We start from the raw sequence: 16,983 nt of genomic DNA on the forward strand, positions 1-16,983 counted from the left end.
GAAGGCGTTTTTAATTAATTTGGGAATTCTTCAGAGGACAGGAGCACATTAATTAGTATAAACTGGTTGGGGAATTGGCCGCAAGGGGAGGGCTGCTGAGTGCCTGCTTACAGGGTGCTCCTCTTCCGCTGACATGTGGACCCACCAGACATGTGATGTGCCAGGGCTCACTCACCAACAGACTGACTGGGGCCCTGCCTGCTAATGCAGGGGAGGGAGACTATTTGCCTTTCAAATTGGACTCTTTTGAAGGATTGTAGATTCAAGACTGTTGCCTCAAGGAGAAGCTACACAAATCTGGAAATTCAATGGAGCAGTTTTATGTATCAGCTGTATGAATCTGTACTAAACATCAAGAGCAATTTCTCCTTTTATGTGAAGTCTATTGTGGCATCTTGTGAGTAGATATATACTGTCAGGGTGATGGGTTTGTGGCTTGTTCCTCTTTTGTCCCGTATGTAACAGGACAAATATCTGTGGAGGGGTTTTCCCGGTATCTCATTGGTGAGGAGAACGTGGTCATCCCGCCGGAGAAACTGGACCAGAGTGAGGACATGACTCTGCCCCTTTCTCACTACTTCATCAATTCCTCCCACAACACCTACCTCACAGGTAAATTCTATGACACATCTGTGTTTCTCAGCAGGGTTTCTGGATAAACTGCAGGGAGTAGGAGTTGAACAGGAAGTGCCTCTGGGTAAGATATACAGAGCGAGTGTTAAATAGGAAGCACCTGTGGGCAAAGCGTACGGAGCAGGTGTCTAACAGGACGTTCCCCTGAGTGAACTATATGGAGCAAGTAGTTAACTGGAAGTGCCCTTGGGTAAACTGTATGGAGCAGGTAGTTAACCGGAAGTTCCCCTGAGTGAACTGTATGGAGCAGGTAGTTAACCGGAAGTGTCCCTGGGTAAACTGTATGGAGCAGGTGCTTAAGCAGAAGTGCCCCAGGGTAATCAGAGTGACACGGCGTGTTCTCTCCACAGCCGGCCAGCTGGCAGGAAACTCGTCAGTGGAGATGTACCGGCAGGTGCTGCTCTCGGGCTGCCGCTGCGTGGAGCTGGACTGCTGGAAGGGCCGCACCGCCGAGGAGGAGCCCGTCATCACGCACGGCTTCACCATGACCTCTGAGATCTCTTTTAAGGTAAAACAGCCACGTTCCGACAATCCAGGGCATTGGGATTAACTGTGAGCTGAGGGTGTTATAGGAAGCCCAGAATTAAGGGTGAGGTCAGGTTTCAAGCTTTATTTCTTGTCCACCCTCCTCTCCATCTATCCTATCTATCCCTATATTTTATATTTAAAAAACCCACTATACTAGTTTAGCACTTAACTCAGTATTTCACTGACCTCTTGTAGTACTTTTTGACAGGTACTCTTAGCATTGAGATGCACTTGGAAGTCTCTCTGGGTAAGAGTGTCTGCTAAATGGCGTAATGTAATGTCAGGTCAGTATTAACAATGACCTCAACACTAGCTTTGAGCATTGCAAACTGTGAGGTCAGTGTTAACTGTGAGCTGAGTGGGAACTGTGAGGTCCATGTTGGTTTTTAAGTCAGAGCTATAGTGGGCTCATCACTGTAGCAGTCCTCCTGTTGATTCTTAGTGCTATGGTGTTTTATGCTATTGTGATACAGTGAGCTGACAGCCAGTCAGGGTTAATATGAGGAGCAGGTCTGTGATCAGCGTATCCATGTGTGGAGCATTTCAGAGGCAGTACACATCACATGTCTGATTAATGGGTTTTCATTGAGCTGTTGAATACATGGACTTATACACCACTTCACCATCACAGAGATCAATGAGACAGCTATGTCATCCTCCCTTTTCCCTTTGAAATATTCCAGCTTTTACATGTTGCACACCCACACTTTTCCCAGCTCTGATCTACATTACACTCAGCTGTCTGTATTGGGCTTTTTAAAAAGAGGACTTTTGAGGGATATATAGCCAGTCGTCTGGGTGACAGCATGTTCTTGTCCTAGATAGAAATAACATATCAGGGCTTTTTGTGAAGTTGTTATTTTTAGGATGGGTTAATTAAATGAGGTAAATGAAGGAGGTAATGAATGATCAGTATCCGTAATACTCTTCATATCTGTGGTAAATGATCAGGATCCATAATATTTTTCATGTCTATCGTAAATTTGCAGAATCAGTGTCCTGCTTGGATATTTCCTCTGTATGTTTCAAACAAAAATTGAAGAGAGAAGCTACTGGCTAGCTAAACGTTGAGGCTACTCCATCATCCCCTCAGTTCTTAGATTATCATGGTTTGCATGTTCTGAATATGTACTGTGCTGTGAAATACGTATCAAAGCTGGGTTTGTCGTGCCTGTGTTATCGTTTCTGCAGGAAGTCATTGAGGCCATCGCTGAATGTGCGTTCAAAACGTCCCCGTTCCCCGTCATCCTGTCCTTTGAGAACCACGTGGACTCGTGAGTGAGGCGCCTCCCCTCTCTCCCTCCAGCTTACACTCTTATCTGCCGCCCTGTAGAGTCAGCTGACGGCCGCTATGGCAACAGGAAGCAGGAAGAGCATGTGGGCTTATGTAATGCGTAATTCGTTTTCCCTCTCATGATTGTGCTGCCTTTACAGAAGAAGCCGTAGACAGTGCTTCTGTCTCGGCAGACACAGTGCATAAACACATTGACAACATCACAGAATTTAGTAACATCAGACAGTCAATACTGTCAATACAAAAGTAGAACTTAAGGTTGTTGAACTGATACTAATACATATGCATGACCTTATAAAGATATACAGTTTTGTGTAGTTAGCAAAGTCATTGTTAATAGTTTGTACCTTTATCTGAAATTTCAGTCCAAAGCAGCAAGCCAAGATGGCAGAATACTGCAGATCAATATTTGGAGATGCACTGGTAATCGAACCTCTGGAGAAATATCCTGTAAGTAAATATAGCAACAGTAACATGATGCTCAAAAGTGCACCCATGTCCACAGCACAGACCTACACACACCTGACCAGTAAACATTCTAAAAGATACTGATACTCAAATTCAATTGTATAGGAACATTTTATGTCATAGGATGTTTTTTGCATTAAAATGCTGATAATTTTGCATTACTACTTTAAATTATTTTTGACATGGAGCTGCATTATTACCTGCTTTCAAATTTCTAATTGCTGGGACTATTATAATTGTCATTTGGAGATGCACTCACTGGCTTTGATGGACACTGGAAAGCTGTTGTTGAATAATATGTCAATAAGCATCACTAAATAATCAATTGGCAAATACAGTGAGCATAGAATTCCTTCTTAAATCAAAAACACATACTTTTGGAAGCGGCTGTGATGATAGCAGCCAGGTGGGTCTGATCTTATTCAGAGTGCTGAGCGTGTCATACCCTGATGTTGGCAGCTGGAGTCGCGCGTCCCTCTTCCCAGCCCCCAGGAGCTAATGGGAAAGATCCTAATTAAAAACAAGAAGAAAACCCACAAAGCCCCCGATGACAGTGCCAAGAAGAAGCTGAACGAGCAGGCTTCCAGCACCACCTGTGACCCCTCTGTCCCTTTCGAACCCTCATCTCCTGGTGCAGGTACGTGCCACCACATGGGACCACAGTTTGGATAAGTCCGCTATTTAAAGATCACACACTTTTTTGGAGAATATCTTCAGAGACCTATTGATAGCGAAGAAACACTGATCATTATTTGCACATTCCATTGCATTCCATTTATACATTCCACATGCTGTTGATAGGACTTTATTAGTTATGTGATTGTAAGCCATGTATGACGTACATCTATATATTCATAATACACCAGTGTTATGTTAAACCCATGTTGTTAATGGATGCTTCAGTTCTTTTGAATGGGTCATGATATAGTATGTAACCCAGTGAGGGTGTTCTCCCAGCCCTGCTATCTGTTGAGTTTAGCAGCATGTTCTTTATTTAAAAGTTTTAATCTGCAACCATTAGTTTTTGATTGGTGAATTCTCCAGAGGTGAGTGGAGGGGTTCAACTGTAGAACAGAGGCGGTCTATAGTACAGGGCTTTGTTTCATAGTGCCATCTTGTGGTGTAATTTTCAACACACAGAGGATATGCTGTAGGGTACTGCTAATCTGTGCTGATCTTGCTAATAATCTCATCCCTGATCTCAGTCCTGGTGTTAATGCTGGACTCTCCCCTGATCTCGCTTCTGCTGGCACGGCTCACCTGTCTCAGAGAGTCTCCCTCTCCCCTGTCGGGGGTGGGGGTGTTTCTGTGACTCAACAGTCATTTTTTTACCTGGAAATAAGAGGGGAGATAAAGTGTCTGTAAGTGTCTGTAATGATGATTCAGAGAGTCTGAGTGGCATTTTCTGAGGTCGGGTCCCACTATGAATCATGCATCCATTTCAGACTGCAATTAGTCTGGGAAAATGTTCCATTAACCACTCATTTCAAAATGATCATGTCTTTTATAATATCTATTTGTGTTGGAAGATGTTTCCCTCTTTTAAGGCATTGCAATTTGCTCTTTCCTTTTTTTTTCTTTGATTATTCTATTTTCCATTTTTGAGTTGAGGGGTTGCTGACATTAATGTAGAATGTGGAGAAAGAAACTAAGCACTAACATTTAAATGCATTTCAAAGTGGCATTAGGGTAAAATGAATTAATGTGCAGTAGTTAAAGTTTGAATGCCGTCTGTGAGATATTTAGGGGTAAAAAAGGTATCAAACAGAGGGAGATGGAGGGTAGATTCTCTGGGAAGAATCACTTGTTATCCAGTTGTATTGCTACAGCAATGGACTGTAAGGAGTAGGAATAGTCATGAATACAAAGCAGATTTCTGCAAACAGAGCCCTCTGTAAGTACTGAAACACTGCAGAAAAATCTTTTGCAAAGGCAGTTTACAAGAAGAACATTGCTTCCAGTGATATAAAAGCATTATAATGGACATAAGTTCTGACTGCTTCCAGTGATATAAAAGCATTATAATGGACATAAGTTCTGGCTGCTTCCAGTGTTATAAAAGCCTTATAATAGACATATGTTCTGACTGCTTCCAGTGTTATAAAAGCATTATAATGGACATGAGTCCTGACTGATGCTGAAGGGAACAAAAGAGACAGAGGGAACAAGTATGTGGGTTGAACAGGAAATTCACCTGCAGTTCTGAGCAGATTAAATTCTGGCAGATTTAATCATCTTGACACACACAAAACCCACTGCATCTAAATTAGAACATTCTTTTTCATTCGATTTTATGACCATATGGTAAGCTCCTTCTCTCCTTCCCTCCTCCGTGTTTCTTTGTCTCTGAGGTTCTGGTTGCCGCCATGTGTGTTGCTATGCGAGCTATGGATGTTTTGTTTTAGACACCTCTTCAAAAATATTCATAATGAGCTAGCAAAAACAGCATTTTCAGCATGAAGTACGCAGAGCTGACGGTGTGGCCAATATAGAGAATACCTGTGGTAAAACCTTCAAGGATTGACTTTTGACCTCTGACTTTTGACCTGCAGGGGAGGTGGAGGCAGAAAGTGAAGAAGATGATGAAGAAGATGATGACTGTAAGAAGTCATCAGATGAGGTACAAATCCAAATGCTGGCACACTTGACAATAACATTTTGCATTTGTTACTTAACATGTCAATATACAGAAATAACTATGAATTATCCATAAAATTACTTGGAGTAGCTAGTCTCTCTTACCCACATACAATCATATGTCCACAGCAACATTATTTTTTATATCACATCATGTTTTCCTGAAACCATCATTTTTGCAGTCATTTGAATGTCACTGTGATGTTGTCCATTTCTGTACAGGTGTTATAAAAATGACCATGTAGTGGAAGCACCCTGTAGTGCACAGCTTTAACACTTTCTGATGAGCTTTGAGGCAATGCATTGACAATAAAGTTTACCATTTTGTGTTAGTGTATGTATTTCAAAACACAGATTTCTTTGAGAGATTCTTTTTAGTAGTAATAGTGTCCTGTAGATGTGATATTTTATAACAGTGCCCCATAGATGTGATGTTTTATAGAAGTACCCTGTAGATGTGATACTTTATAGCAATATCCTGTAGATGTGATGTTTTAGATCTACATCCTGTGGCTGTATTGCTCAGTAGATGTGATTTGGTTTTTTCTTCAGGGGACAGCGGAGCGTGAAGCCTTTGCCACAGAGGAGATGTCCACTCTGGTCAATTATGTCCAACCTGTCAAGTTCCACACCTTTGAGGCCTCCAAAAGTGAGCTATGTCCCAGTGTGTCACATGCCTGCTCACATAGAGGCTTATTCATGCATATGTATACACTCCCAGACACGCTTGAATTCACACACACACACACACACACACACACACACACATGTGCACACTCTCTCTCTCCCTTCTTCTCTCACAAGCACATCACCACACATGCATGCACACAGATAAACACAATCCATGTGTAACAGAAGTGTTTTTATAAATGTCATGCATAAATGTGTTCTTGTTTTGCAGAAATAAACCGTAGTTACCAGATGTCGTCATTTGTGGAGACAAAGGCTCTGGAGCTGCTCACGAAGTCGCCTGTAGAATTTGTGGAGAATCCTTTTATTAGGAGTATGCTACCCCTACACAAAGTCCAGAGTGGCTCACAAACTGACTGTGGAATTGGTCCATGTTGTATCTGGTTTTTCCTTAACATCTTTCCTTTAGATACAACAAGCTCCAGCTCAGCCGGATATACCCAAAGGGCACCAGGGTGGATTCCTCCAACTACATGCCCCAGGTCTTCTGGAACGCAGGGTGCCAGCTAGTGGCTCTGAACTTTCAAACTATTGGTGAGATCCACACTGAGTGTATTCACCCAACACTGAGTCACACTTTACTGTGGTCTTTTCTCTGAACAAACTGAGCTGAACCATCAGAGTAAGACAACATTATTTTCTGTGTTGAGCTGTTGAATGTAATGGTGAAGTGTCTTCTTTTTTCGCTCTGTGAACAGACCTGTCTATGCAATTAAACCTGGGAATGTATGAATACAATGGGAAGAGCGGGTACCGGCTCAAACCGGAGTTCATGCGCCGGCACGACAAACACTTTGATCCCTTCACTGAGAGTACGGTGGACGGGATTGTAGCCAACACGCTATCAGTGAAGGTGGGTCTGTTCCCACTCTGGGATGTGATCTTCAGCTGCTGGGGCCAGTAGGGGTGTCCAGGGGCTTTCTTAGTCCTGGGGGAGTGAAGCCCTAGGTTGGTGGGGCAATGTGCTGTCAATTGCTGACTCAAATGAGGAAATCCAAAGACCATCCACAGAAATGTGTATCAGTGAATGAACCACCCCATCCATTTTGTGGTTCATAAAGTCTCAGTCTGCCATCCCAGCAGACTCTACTACTGATTCCTTCGAATCTTAATAATAAGGCTGCAGGGCTCCCGAGTGGTTCAGTCAGCAAGGCGCTCATTTTGAGTGCATGCTGAGCCCTGTGGCCCAGGTTCAAAACTGCCCATGTCATCTGTGACTGGAAGCCCACAATGGTAGACGAAATGGGCTTCATTCTGCTAGGGATAGGGGTAGGAAGGTTGGCCAAGGTTTCCTCATCTCACTGCTGTCTTGGAACCATGTAAAAAGCAGACTTCACTGTAGTGCACTGTGGGACTTAAGTGTGGAAAAAAAGCTGTGTTGGTGGTGTCATAGAGAGTTAAGTAGTACAATGATGATTGCCAAAGCTGGGTTGCAGCTGAATTCTGAATGTATTTTAAAATAAGAAAATATTAATGATTTAAACTGCTCTGAATAAACCCTACTAATCAAAAACACTGACAATGAAACACTGCCACCTACTGTGTCACCTGCACCGAGCAGAGAACGGCTGTCTTTATGTTAACATTTATCCTGTTTGTACCTGCTCCTGTGTTCACAGCATTGTTCACAAAGCTTTTATATTTTTTATGTGCAGATCATATCTGGGCAGTTTCTGACAGATAAGAAAGTTGGCACATATGTGGAAGTAGACATGTTTGGATTGCCGGTGGACACAAGAAGGAAAGCATTCAAAACGAAGACTTCACAGGGCAACGCCATCAATCCTGTGTGGGACGAGGAGCCAATCGTCTTCAAGAAGGTGAATGAGTCTGGCTGTCAGACTGGGACATTCTACATTCCAATTTCACTACTCTGACTGGCAGAATCCATGCAAATTCAGTGGTCGCTGCGTGTGTGTGTATGTGTGTGTGTGTGTGAGTATGTGTATATGATAGTGTTTCTATGTGTATGACTGCATGTACGTGTGTGGGTGTTGTGAGCATGCATGTGCTCATGAGAGTGACTATTCTGTGTGTATCTCTGTAGGTTGTACTTCCCACTCTGGCCTCTCTGAGAATTGCTGTGTTTGAGGAAGGAGGGAAATTCATAGGACACCGTATTATTCCAGTGTCTGCTATTCGCCCAGGTGAGAGATGCTTTTTAAACTTCACTAGGTGAGCATTTTTTTCAGAAGTGTGTGTGATTTCACCAGGTATGAGATTCTTTTATAAGTGTGTATGATTTTACAAGGTGAGAGATTTTTTTCCAGAAGTTTGCATGATCTTATCAGGTGAGAGATTGTTTTAGAACTTTGTGCGATTTCTCCATGTGAAAGATTCTTTCAGAAGTAAGTATAATGTCACCAGGTGAGAGATTCTTTCTGGATTCAGGAATGTGTGAGGTATGAGAAGGTCAGAGATCCTTTCAGGACTATGTGAGGTTCAAGCAGATAGCAGATTCTGTCAGGTGTATGAGGTTCGGGCAGGTGAGGACACTCTCAGAGGTGAACGATCTCTCTCTCTCTTTCAGGTTATCATTACATTGGCCTCAGGAATGAGAAGAACCAGTCACTCACTCTGCCTGCCTTGTTTGTCTACATTGAAGTTAAGGACTATGTGCCAGACACCTTTGCAGGTAAATTTCATCTGAAGTTAAAGACTATGTGGCTGTGGAGTGTATGTAGGCTGAGGCCAATGACCTTTATTATTCATCTCTGATTTGCACTGATTCTTAAATCTCAGACACATAATGCTGTTTTGCATTTTGAGGTGTGTCTTGAAATGTCCTTCTTACATCACTGCTGTTTATAACTCTGTTGGTGGTGTCTTTTTCTGCGTGAGCAGATGTGATTGAGGCCCTGTCCAATCCCATCCGATATGTCAACCTGATGGAGCAGAGAGCCAATCAGCTGGCAGCTCTAACTCTAGAGGAAGGAGAGGAAGTTGTCAGTAAAGAGGTTGGGTGCTTTACAATTATGTGGTTCCAATCTGTAATGGAACCTCTGTTTCACGTGTCCTGTGGGGATTATTTTGCTGCATTGCATATAATTCAGATGACCAGTTCAGAGCATACAATACTATTTGTTTCCAGAATAAGTACAGAAAATCTGTTATGATGGAGTCCAAAATCCATTGATTTTATCCATTGATCCATTGAGATGCCATTAAACTAACTGGCCTATAACTCCCTAAATCAGTAAAAACCATTTTTTATGTATTAATATTATACTGATGATTTTTGTTATTAGTTCATAAGCAATCTCCATTGTTCTTTAAAGCCTCTTGGATATCAACATAGCCTTCTGATGTGTTTGCATAAACTGCATGTTTTTGTAATTTTTCTAGAACTTCTCTTTCACTTATTCCAGTATTATCTAAGACTCCTGTACATGTATACATACATGTACTGTATATGTATATATGTATTAATTTTTATAACCTCATCCTTGGGGAGGTTCCCAGCAAAGTAACTGTGTATCTACATTATCGTTATTATAAAAAGCAAAATCATTTAACATTATTTCAACGTTATCTAGTAGAGGAGATCCTCACCATTCTTGTTTAGCAGACAGCACTCCCTGTTCTTCACCCTCTGTTCCTAGGCAGCAGAGAACTGTGCCAACACCTACTCTCTTACATTTATTTCCCATATTACACATGTTTATTGCATCTGGCTGGGGAAATTGGTTGTCAGGAAGGCTGTAACCATTCTTTTTTTTCCCAGACTGTAAAGTTCCAAGGCCTGGGTGACTACTGCATGTTTTAATACAGATAAAGAAAAAAGTGAAGGGGGATTCATCCTGATGCATTGACATATCCTAAAATTGTGGGCTAGCTGTAGTTGCTTGGTCTGTCTATCTCAATATGATCTGCTCCATTTCCTTTTGCAATGTTGTGCTCCTGCAAATGCTGAAGAGAACCTTATATATTGAACCCAAGTGACACCAATATAAACTCAGATTCTGCTCAGCAATTTTTATCTGTGAAATTTTCTCTCTATACACTTAGAGACATCCCATGCAAGTCTCAATAGACTGTAGAATTCTTCTGCAGCAATATCTACAAGCAAGATATATATTATATATGGTTTTCTACTTTTTGGAGTGAATCATGGGGTGGACTTTTGTTATATTACCTCACTGGCTGTTGCACTTCAGAAGGTTATTAGTCATAAGAGTGATCTCTACATGCTTCACAGTGACTCCTCTTCCAGGAATGGTTAAAAACTCCAATGTCTGCAAGTTTGGCCCCTGTATAATGTGAATGCTCATTAGGATGAGTATGGCCTAAAGTTTAGAGGGTGTACTAACTTGTACCCAGAACCCTAATAATCCCATATTTCAGTAGAGGTCAGCAAGTCTGATGTAAAAAAATCTTGCTTTTTAGGTATGTAACCAGCTGACAGTTATCACTATCTCCTTAACTAGTTAGCTAAATTTCCCTCAAACTGTATATGATACTATGCATATGGAAATACCATATCCCTTGTGTCTGTCCCTTTCAGACACTACAACAATTTAAGAATGTAAAAGGGTCTGTTTAGTTAGCAAGCTAGGTATTCAGCTAGTCAAATGCGAATGTTTATGTGCAATTAAAAGAAGAAAGTTCAACTGAGCCCAATTCGTATGACATTACGATAATATTACCCTATCATCTGTGTAAATGATAACCTAAAATCATAAAATGCATGGAAATACACATGCTTCTCCAGCAGAGTGGGACCTACGGCAAGAGTAATCAATCAGTCAGGAAAAAGCAGCATGGTTACATGCTCTGATTTTAGGTCACATTCAGATACATTTGGAATATATACCCCACAGTGTGGAGAATGTATCCCAAATATATCCGAATGTGACCTCAAATCAGAGCATGTAACCACTGCATGTGAGGTCTCCATAGATTACTGTGTGTTTGAGGAAATGCATGTCTACTTCTTAGCCACAGTGTAAACTTCTACAGCACAGAAATGTTGACTGTCTATTTGGGCAGTTGCATCAGTGTAGCATTGTGGTTAAGGAGCAGGACTCGTAACCACAAGGTTGCTGGTACAATTCCCCACAGGGGCGCTACTGCTGTACCCTTGGGCAAGGTACTCACAATTGCTTCAGTAAACATTCAGCTGTATAAATGGATAACATTGTAAAAACCTGTGACTGATGTAAGACGCTCTGGATAAGAGTGTCTACTAAATGCTAGTAATGTAGTTGGCTGTATATTTACAACTGAATTTTCATCATGACCAACAATGATATTATATAACATAGAAATGTTATATTATAAATATAGTTATAGGCTACCTGTAGTCTGTGAAACAGTTCTCACTACAGTTTGTCTATTTTTCTAAAGTCAATTTGAAAACAAATGTCTTCTAATTTCACATTGAATTGTTCACTTTTTATGCTAAGAATTGAGATATATTGTTTGATTATGCATATGGTTAACCTCAGAGGAAAGATGTGTTCTCATTTCATCATACGCTAGTGCTACTAATATGTGTCTATTTGTTCACAAATAAGGGTGCCTGTTGCAGCTCTGCTGTTGTGTTAGCAGGTGGAACCTCGAGCAGACCAGCCATCTGAGCCCACGAGTGAACCCAAACCTGCCCCATCTGAAAATGGCGTAAGCCATGCCCCCTGCATCACCCCCAAACCAGCCTCCCAGGTGACTCATCAGCCCCAGCCCACAGGTACACTCCAAACTTCGCCCCCAGACTATTGTCTATTAAAGACCTCCAACCCCCCCAGACTCTTCTTTGTCAGAGATCTCTAACCCCACCACGAGATCCCTCTCGCGTCTGTCAGAGACCTCTAAAGCTGGACACACATGTGCTGTTGTCGGTCAAGGTGCTCAGGTGGTATAGTTGGCCACCAACAGTTTTTGATCGACCATCAGGTGTCTCTGTCCCGACCTTAATTCTGCCCCCAGACTCCTGTTTGAGAAAGAATTTCAGCAGGCTTTGAAAGGACTGCTGTGTAACTTTGCGTTATTCAATAGGAGGTTAAAATGATGAACGCAGGGCAGAGATCAAAGTGTTCATTATGATTGTGAAATGGCATTTTTGAAAGTGAAACTGCACTGTTAATTAGGTTTTCTACTCTCTGTGTAATCAGTGTCTGTTTACTATAGTGTAGTTTAGATGTAGCAGTGGGAGGACCTACATGTGTACTGTGCTCTTAGAACTTTAATCTGAAGCATGTCGGAGATCTTGTTTTAATATAAATTATAAAGTGATCCTGAGGTTGTTCCTGAACGTGTGTGTGTGTGTATGTGTGTGTGTGTGTGTGTGTTGCAGGGTCAGTGAAACCTGCGGTCAGAACAGAAGACGTTGTGCAGAGTGTTCTCACAGGTAGACCAGTATGTGTGATAAATATAAATTTAAGGAGTGCATTAAATTTGTTAAAATGCATTTTTAAGAGTACATTTTCTAGAGGGAACCAAAAAAAACCTGAAAACTCCAAGTGAAGAACGTCCCCTCCAGGAAATGTGATTGAATGAACCTCCTGGGAAACAACGTGAAAGAAAACTAATTGCAGAATAGACATAAATGAAGACTTGTGAATGAAAATATCCATTAATATCAGTCAACACATTTCCTGAGACTGTAAGGGACCCAGAAGGATGGCCATTAGTTGGCTATGGGTGGCTAGTTGGCTTCCCGTTTAACTGTGAGGGACACTTGGGGATTTCAGCATAGCTTCAACATGACAAATCACTATGTTAAATGCATAGGAAGCAGATTATGTTATTGTATTCTGAATGATGTTAATGAACTCCTTATTGTTGTTCCCTGTTAGAATAATCCTCAGATCAGATGATGTGGTGCTACTGATGTGTGATGCTTGACTCTTCGCCCCCTTTCAGAGGTGGAAGCTCAATCAGTGGAGGAGCTGAAGAGACAGAAGGTGTTCGTCCGAGAACAGAGAAAACGGTACAAAGAGATGAAGGAGCTCACGAAGAAGCATCACAGGAGGACCACAGACATGATCAAAGAGCACACCACCAAGTACAATGAGTTTAAGAACGATTACCAGCGCAGACGGGCTGCGCTCCAAAAGTGTGCAAAGAGAGATGGTAAGAAGAGGTAGGTTCCCCTCTCAGTCTCCTCCTGTATTTACACACTCTTCTCCTTTCTTCCTGTCCTTCTGCTCCCTCACTCTGTTGGCTTGTACTCATTGCAATCTCTGTCCCTCTGAGATTAATATGCCATGCTGATGTACAGTCCTGAGCAATGAAAAGGGTGGTTTTCTGTATATAATGGTTACAAATATTGTGTGACGGTTTAATATTCATAAGAAGAATAAGAATAGAAAATAGGTTAGCATGTTTGTTAAATAAGGTAACTTACGGTGAGCACCATGGCAGTGTAAAACAGGGTTAGGCTAATTTGTATAGCATATATTTGTTTTACGGATGCTTTGCTATATGATTTGCTGGATGTGTTGATGATGACAGCAAGGTTTCGGTGTGCTTCTGCCATCAAATTAGCAGCTTTGCAGCAACACAGACAATACCAAACTCTAAAGCTTTCCACGTCACACAGAAACATCTTTTCCTCCATTCTGCACTGGTATTTCATGATGCAGACTGGGATTCAGTCCTGTTCAGTGGTGTGGGCTAACTTTACTGCAGGAGTGCATCGTCCAGTGTGGAGTCCGGTCCCTCCCCTAGTGAGCAGGAGCTGGCTGCTCTGGACCAGGAGAGCGGAGAGAAGCTGGCCGAACTGAAGGGACAACAGCAGCAACAGCTGCTGGACCTGCGGCAAGAACAGTACTACAGCGAGAAGTACCAGAAACAGCAGCAAATCAAGCAGGTAGACCTCACTGCCACATAATATAATACATGTCAATATAATATAAAATGAATGGAAAAAAGGTACATCACACCTCAAGACATCTTTTTACTGTTAAAAAGCTAGTAAAGCTGTGTCAGGAAGTCCACACTCCTGCAGGTGCCCAGCCCAGCCAGACCTGAGGAAGCATCATTATATCAAGCAGTGTGGAAAATGCACAGAGCACGGGGCAGAATGAGTAACAACCCTCATATGTTGGTGGAACAAATGAGAAGGCCACCACCTCTCAAATAAAAATAATAATGATGATGATGATAATAATAATAATAATAATAACAACAATGATAATAATAATAATAATAATAATAAAATAACAAAATAATAATAACAACAATTCACATTGTGATAAAGGTGCTTTGCAAAAGAATTCCAGAACATATCACCCAGGTATACCACACTCATGAGAACACATCACGCATGTATACCAATCTCAGGAAAACACATCACACAGGCAAACAATGCCTCACTCAGGAGAACACATGAACCGTTCACTTCACTCTCCTTGGTATGTGTGTTTTTCAGCTCATGGAGAAACTGACTGTGGTGGCAGAGGAGAGTCAATCCAACCAGCTGAAGAAATTAAAAGACATTTGTGAAAAGTATGTCTTCTTTGGGGTCCTGCAGATTTTATTGCTGTCAATGACACTAAAGTATCACTCTTTAAATGTGATTGTTATTGATCGTAGTAGAAAGTTTAATGAAATAACATCTCACTTTCTCATGCTTTTTAGGGAGAAAAAAGAACTGAAAAAGAAAATGGACAAGAAAAGACAAGAGATGATGACTGAAGCCAAATTGAAGGAGAAACACCTGAGTGAGGAGTGAGTGTGTGTGTCCATGTGTGTGTATGTGTGTTTGTGCGTGCCTTTGTGTCCCTGTGTGTATTCATGTGCATAGGTGTATGTGAGTGAGAGCTTAACATAAGTGTATGTGTGTATGTTTATGATATATAAAAAAGGCATTATTGGCACACTGTCATCCTGTTCATGTATTCATAAATGAAAACAGAATATAAAACAGAAAATATAAATCTTCACATGACATATGTGGTGTTTATTGAAATTGTTGCAAATTGTTAGAAACTGCAAACTGTCACTGTAGTTAGCTGTATATTATAGGTAATGTTACATACATAGCTAATGATAGGAACATCAAAGTTTTATACTTGTTGCCATTACTATATATATATATATATATATATATATTTTTTTTTTTTTACCATTATTTTAGTTGTTGTTTTTTTTTCCTTTTTTTTCAAAAAAAGCTAGTCATTACTTATTGGTCTTGGCTAATCAATGTTATTTGAGAGTTATAGAGGTGTGTGAATGAATGTGCACAGTATAACAGTAATTATGCAGTGTAGGGACGCCATGGGCGCTCTAGTCTCCTCTACCTTCCTAGCCGTGTCTCTCCTTTTGCAGCCAGCTGTGATTGGCTGATGGAGACAGCTGGCTATTGAAGCCATTTCATTGGTTCAGTGCTGGAGGCCATGTGATGACCTTTTGTTTCTCCAGCGTTTGAGAGCTGCCATGCCATTGGACAGGTTGTCCCAACAACCTGGCCAAAAAGATTCACAGGTGTAATAAACCAAAAAGATTGCCAGGTGAATATTCTCCTAATAAGACTGATAACATATTTACATGTGCATATCCTTTACTCTTTCTAGAGAGAAACTGGAGATCAACAGGTCCTATGTGAATGAGGTGGTGCAGTGCATCAAAAGGGTAAGGGTTTGAGGCATACCTATGTCTATCACAAGGTGGCAGCAGACTTCACGCTTAATGGTCTTTAAGTGCTATTAACCATGTACTGGTACATAACGTTTTGACCCGGTCAAGGCCATATTCAGCAGATTTATCTTAGGTAACATGTCTAATAGCACACTGTTCAGGTTCATGACACTGAGTGAGAAAGTACATATTCCTGAGCCAGATGATGTTGGAGAATTTAAGTACTTGAATTACGTGCCCTCAATGAGACGACTGTCATGAAAAACTGCATGGAATGCATTTCTCTTGTCACAATTTGCAAAAAATAACAATTACATGCAATAAACATGATCATGGAAAATATGTCATAATGTCATAGTGTAATATCATCAGTCACTTACTTTCAGTAAGTTTCAATTGTTCCTGTGACATGACAGTTTTCACTGTTAGACGTATCATATACTCACATCATCTGAGCTGTTTGTGGTGTTTTTTCTGTAGTTAGAAGAGGCTCAGACCAAAAGAGAAGAGAAACTTCGGGAAAAACACAAGGATGTTCTTCAGCAAATCCTGGAGGAAAAACCCAAGGTATTCCCAGTTCAAGTGGACTTAACAGGACTGTTTTTGGTTTTAATTTGTGTTTATCTGTTTCTATAGGATGTGTACAGATTTGGAGGTGATTAGAATAGGCACACAGATGGGTTTTCAAGACACTGTAAGTTAGAGGTTTTTTGATTTAAGGAAGCGTTGAAACACCTTTGTGATTCTAGATTTGTGAACACAATATCTGTAATGATTCAGCTGTAGTATGACCTTAGTACTGCAGGGATACAGTGCTTTGTGTCCTCAGTAACTGAATGCAGAACTGAGTGTTCATAAATGTATGTACTGCATGTGTTAATGAGACGTAAACAGTGCTCAGCATGCATGAATGTTATTATTATTATTATTATTATTATTATTATTATTATTATTATAGGAGGGCAGCTCATCTGACGAGGAAGGTAAGCTGTACTGCATTAATGATTCTTGCCATTAATGTTAAATGCAGCTGTTGATAAGCTGTGCTTCTAAGATACATAGAGGAGTTATGCTTATTGCAGATCCTCATGTCAAAACAAACCCAGGAAACATGTAATGAAGTTGAGTCTGCATTCTCCCCATGTCCTGCTGTG

At 41.1% G+C, this 16,983-nt stretch overlaps 1 protein-coding gene across 4 annotated transcripts in view; it reads left to right on the plus strand.

The window, feature by feature from the left end:
- The window catches only part of LOC118787116 (1-phosphatidylinositol 4,5-bisphosphate phosphodiesterase beta-1), a 63,819-nt gene that overhangs the window by 40,014 nt on the left and 6,822 nt on the right, over positions 1–16,983 (plus strand). Inside the window, exons 10-32 of one of the 4 annotated variants that reach the window (XM_036542550.1) lie at positions 466–612; positions 984–1,141; positions 2,353–2,435; positions 2,821–2,905; positions 3,383–3,560; positions 5,476–5,543; positions 6,113–6,209; positions 6,462–6,546; positions 6,660–6,784; positions 6,949–7,103; positions 7,906–8,070; positions 8,298–8,397; positions 8,781–8,885; positions 9,095–9,207; positions 11,798–11,936; positions 12,543–12,596; positions 13,112–13,331; positions 13,880–14,060; positions 14,622–14,698; positions 14,831–14,920; positions 15,766–15,823; positions 16,310–16,396; positions 16,788–16,812. In XM_036542550.1, coding sequence (XP_036398443.1) covers positions 466–612; positions 984–1,141; positions 2,353–2,435; positions 2,821–2,905; positions 3,383–3,560; positions 5,476–5,543; positions 6,113–6,209; positions 6,462–6,546; positions 6,660–6,784; positions 6,949–7,103; positions 7,906–8,070; positions 8,298–8,397; positions 8,781–8,885; positions 9,095–9,207; positions 11,798–11,936; positions 12,543–12,596; positions 13,112–13,331; positions 13,880–14,060; positions 14,622–14,698; positions 14,831–14,920; positions 15,766–15,823; positions 16,310–16,396; positions 16,788–16,812 — 2,595 coding nt within the window. Of the gene's footprint in view, positions 1–465; positions 613–983; positions 1,142–2,352; positions 2,436–2,820; positions 2,906–3,382; positions 3,561–5,475; positions 5,544–6,112; positions 6,210–6,461; positions 6,547–6,659; positions 6,785–6,948; positions 7,104–7,905; positions 8,071–8,297; positions 8,398–8,780; positions 8,886–9,094; positions 9,208–11,797; positions 11,937–12,542; positions 12,597–13,111; positions 13,332–13,879; positions 14,061–14,621; positions 14,699–14,830; positions 14,927–15,765; positions 15,824–16,309; positions 16,397–16,787; positions 16,813–16,983 lie in introns of those variants that run through there. The other 3 variants (XM_036542548.1, XM_036542549.1, XM_036542551.1) reach the window with 3 other exon arrangements.

The sequence above is a fragment of the Megalops cyprinoides genome, chromosome 12 (assembly GCF_013368585.1).
Source record: "Megalops cyprinoides isolate fMegCyp1 chromosome 12, fMegCyp1.pri, whole genome shotgun sequence".
In the NCBI taxonomy this organism is placed as follows: Eukaryota; Metazoa; Chordata; class Actinopteri; order Elopiformes; family Megalopidae; genus Megalops; species Megalops cyprinoides.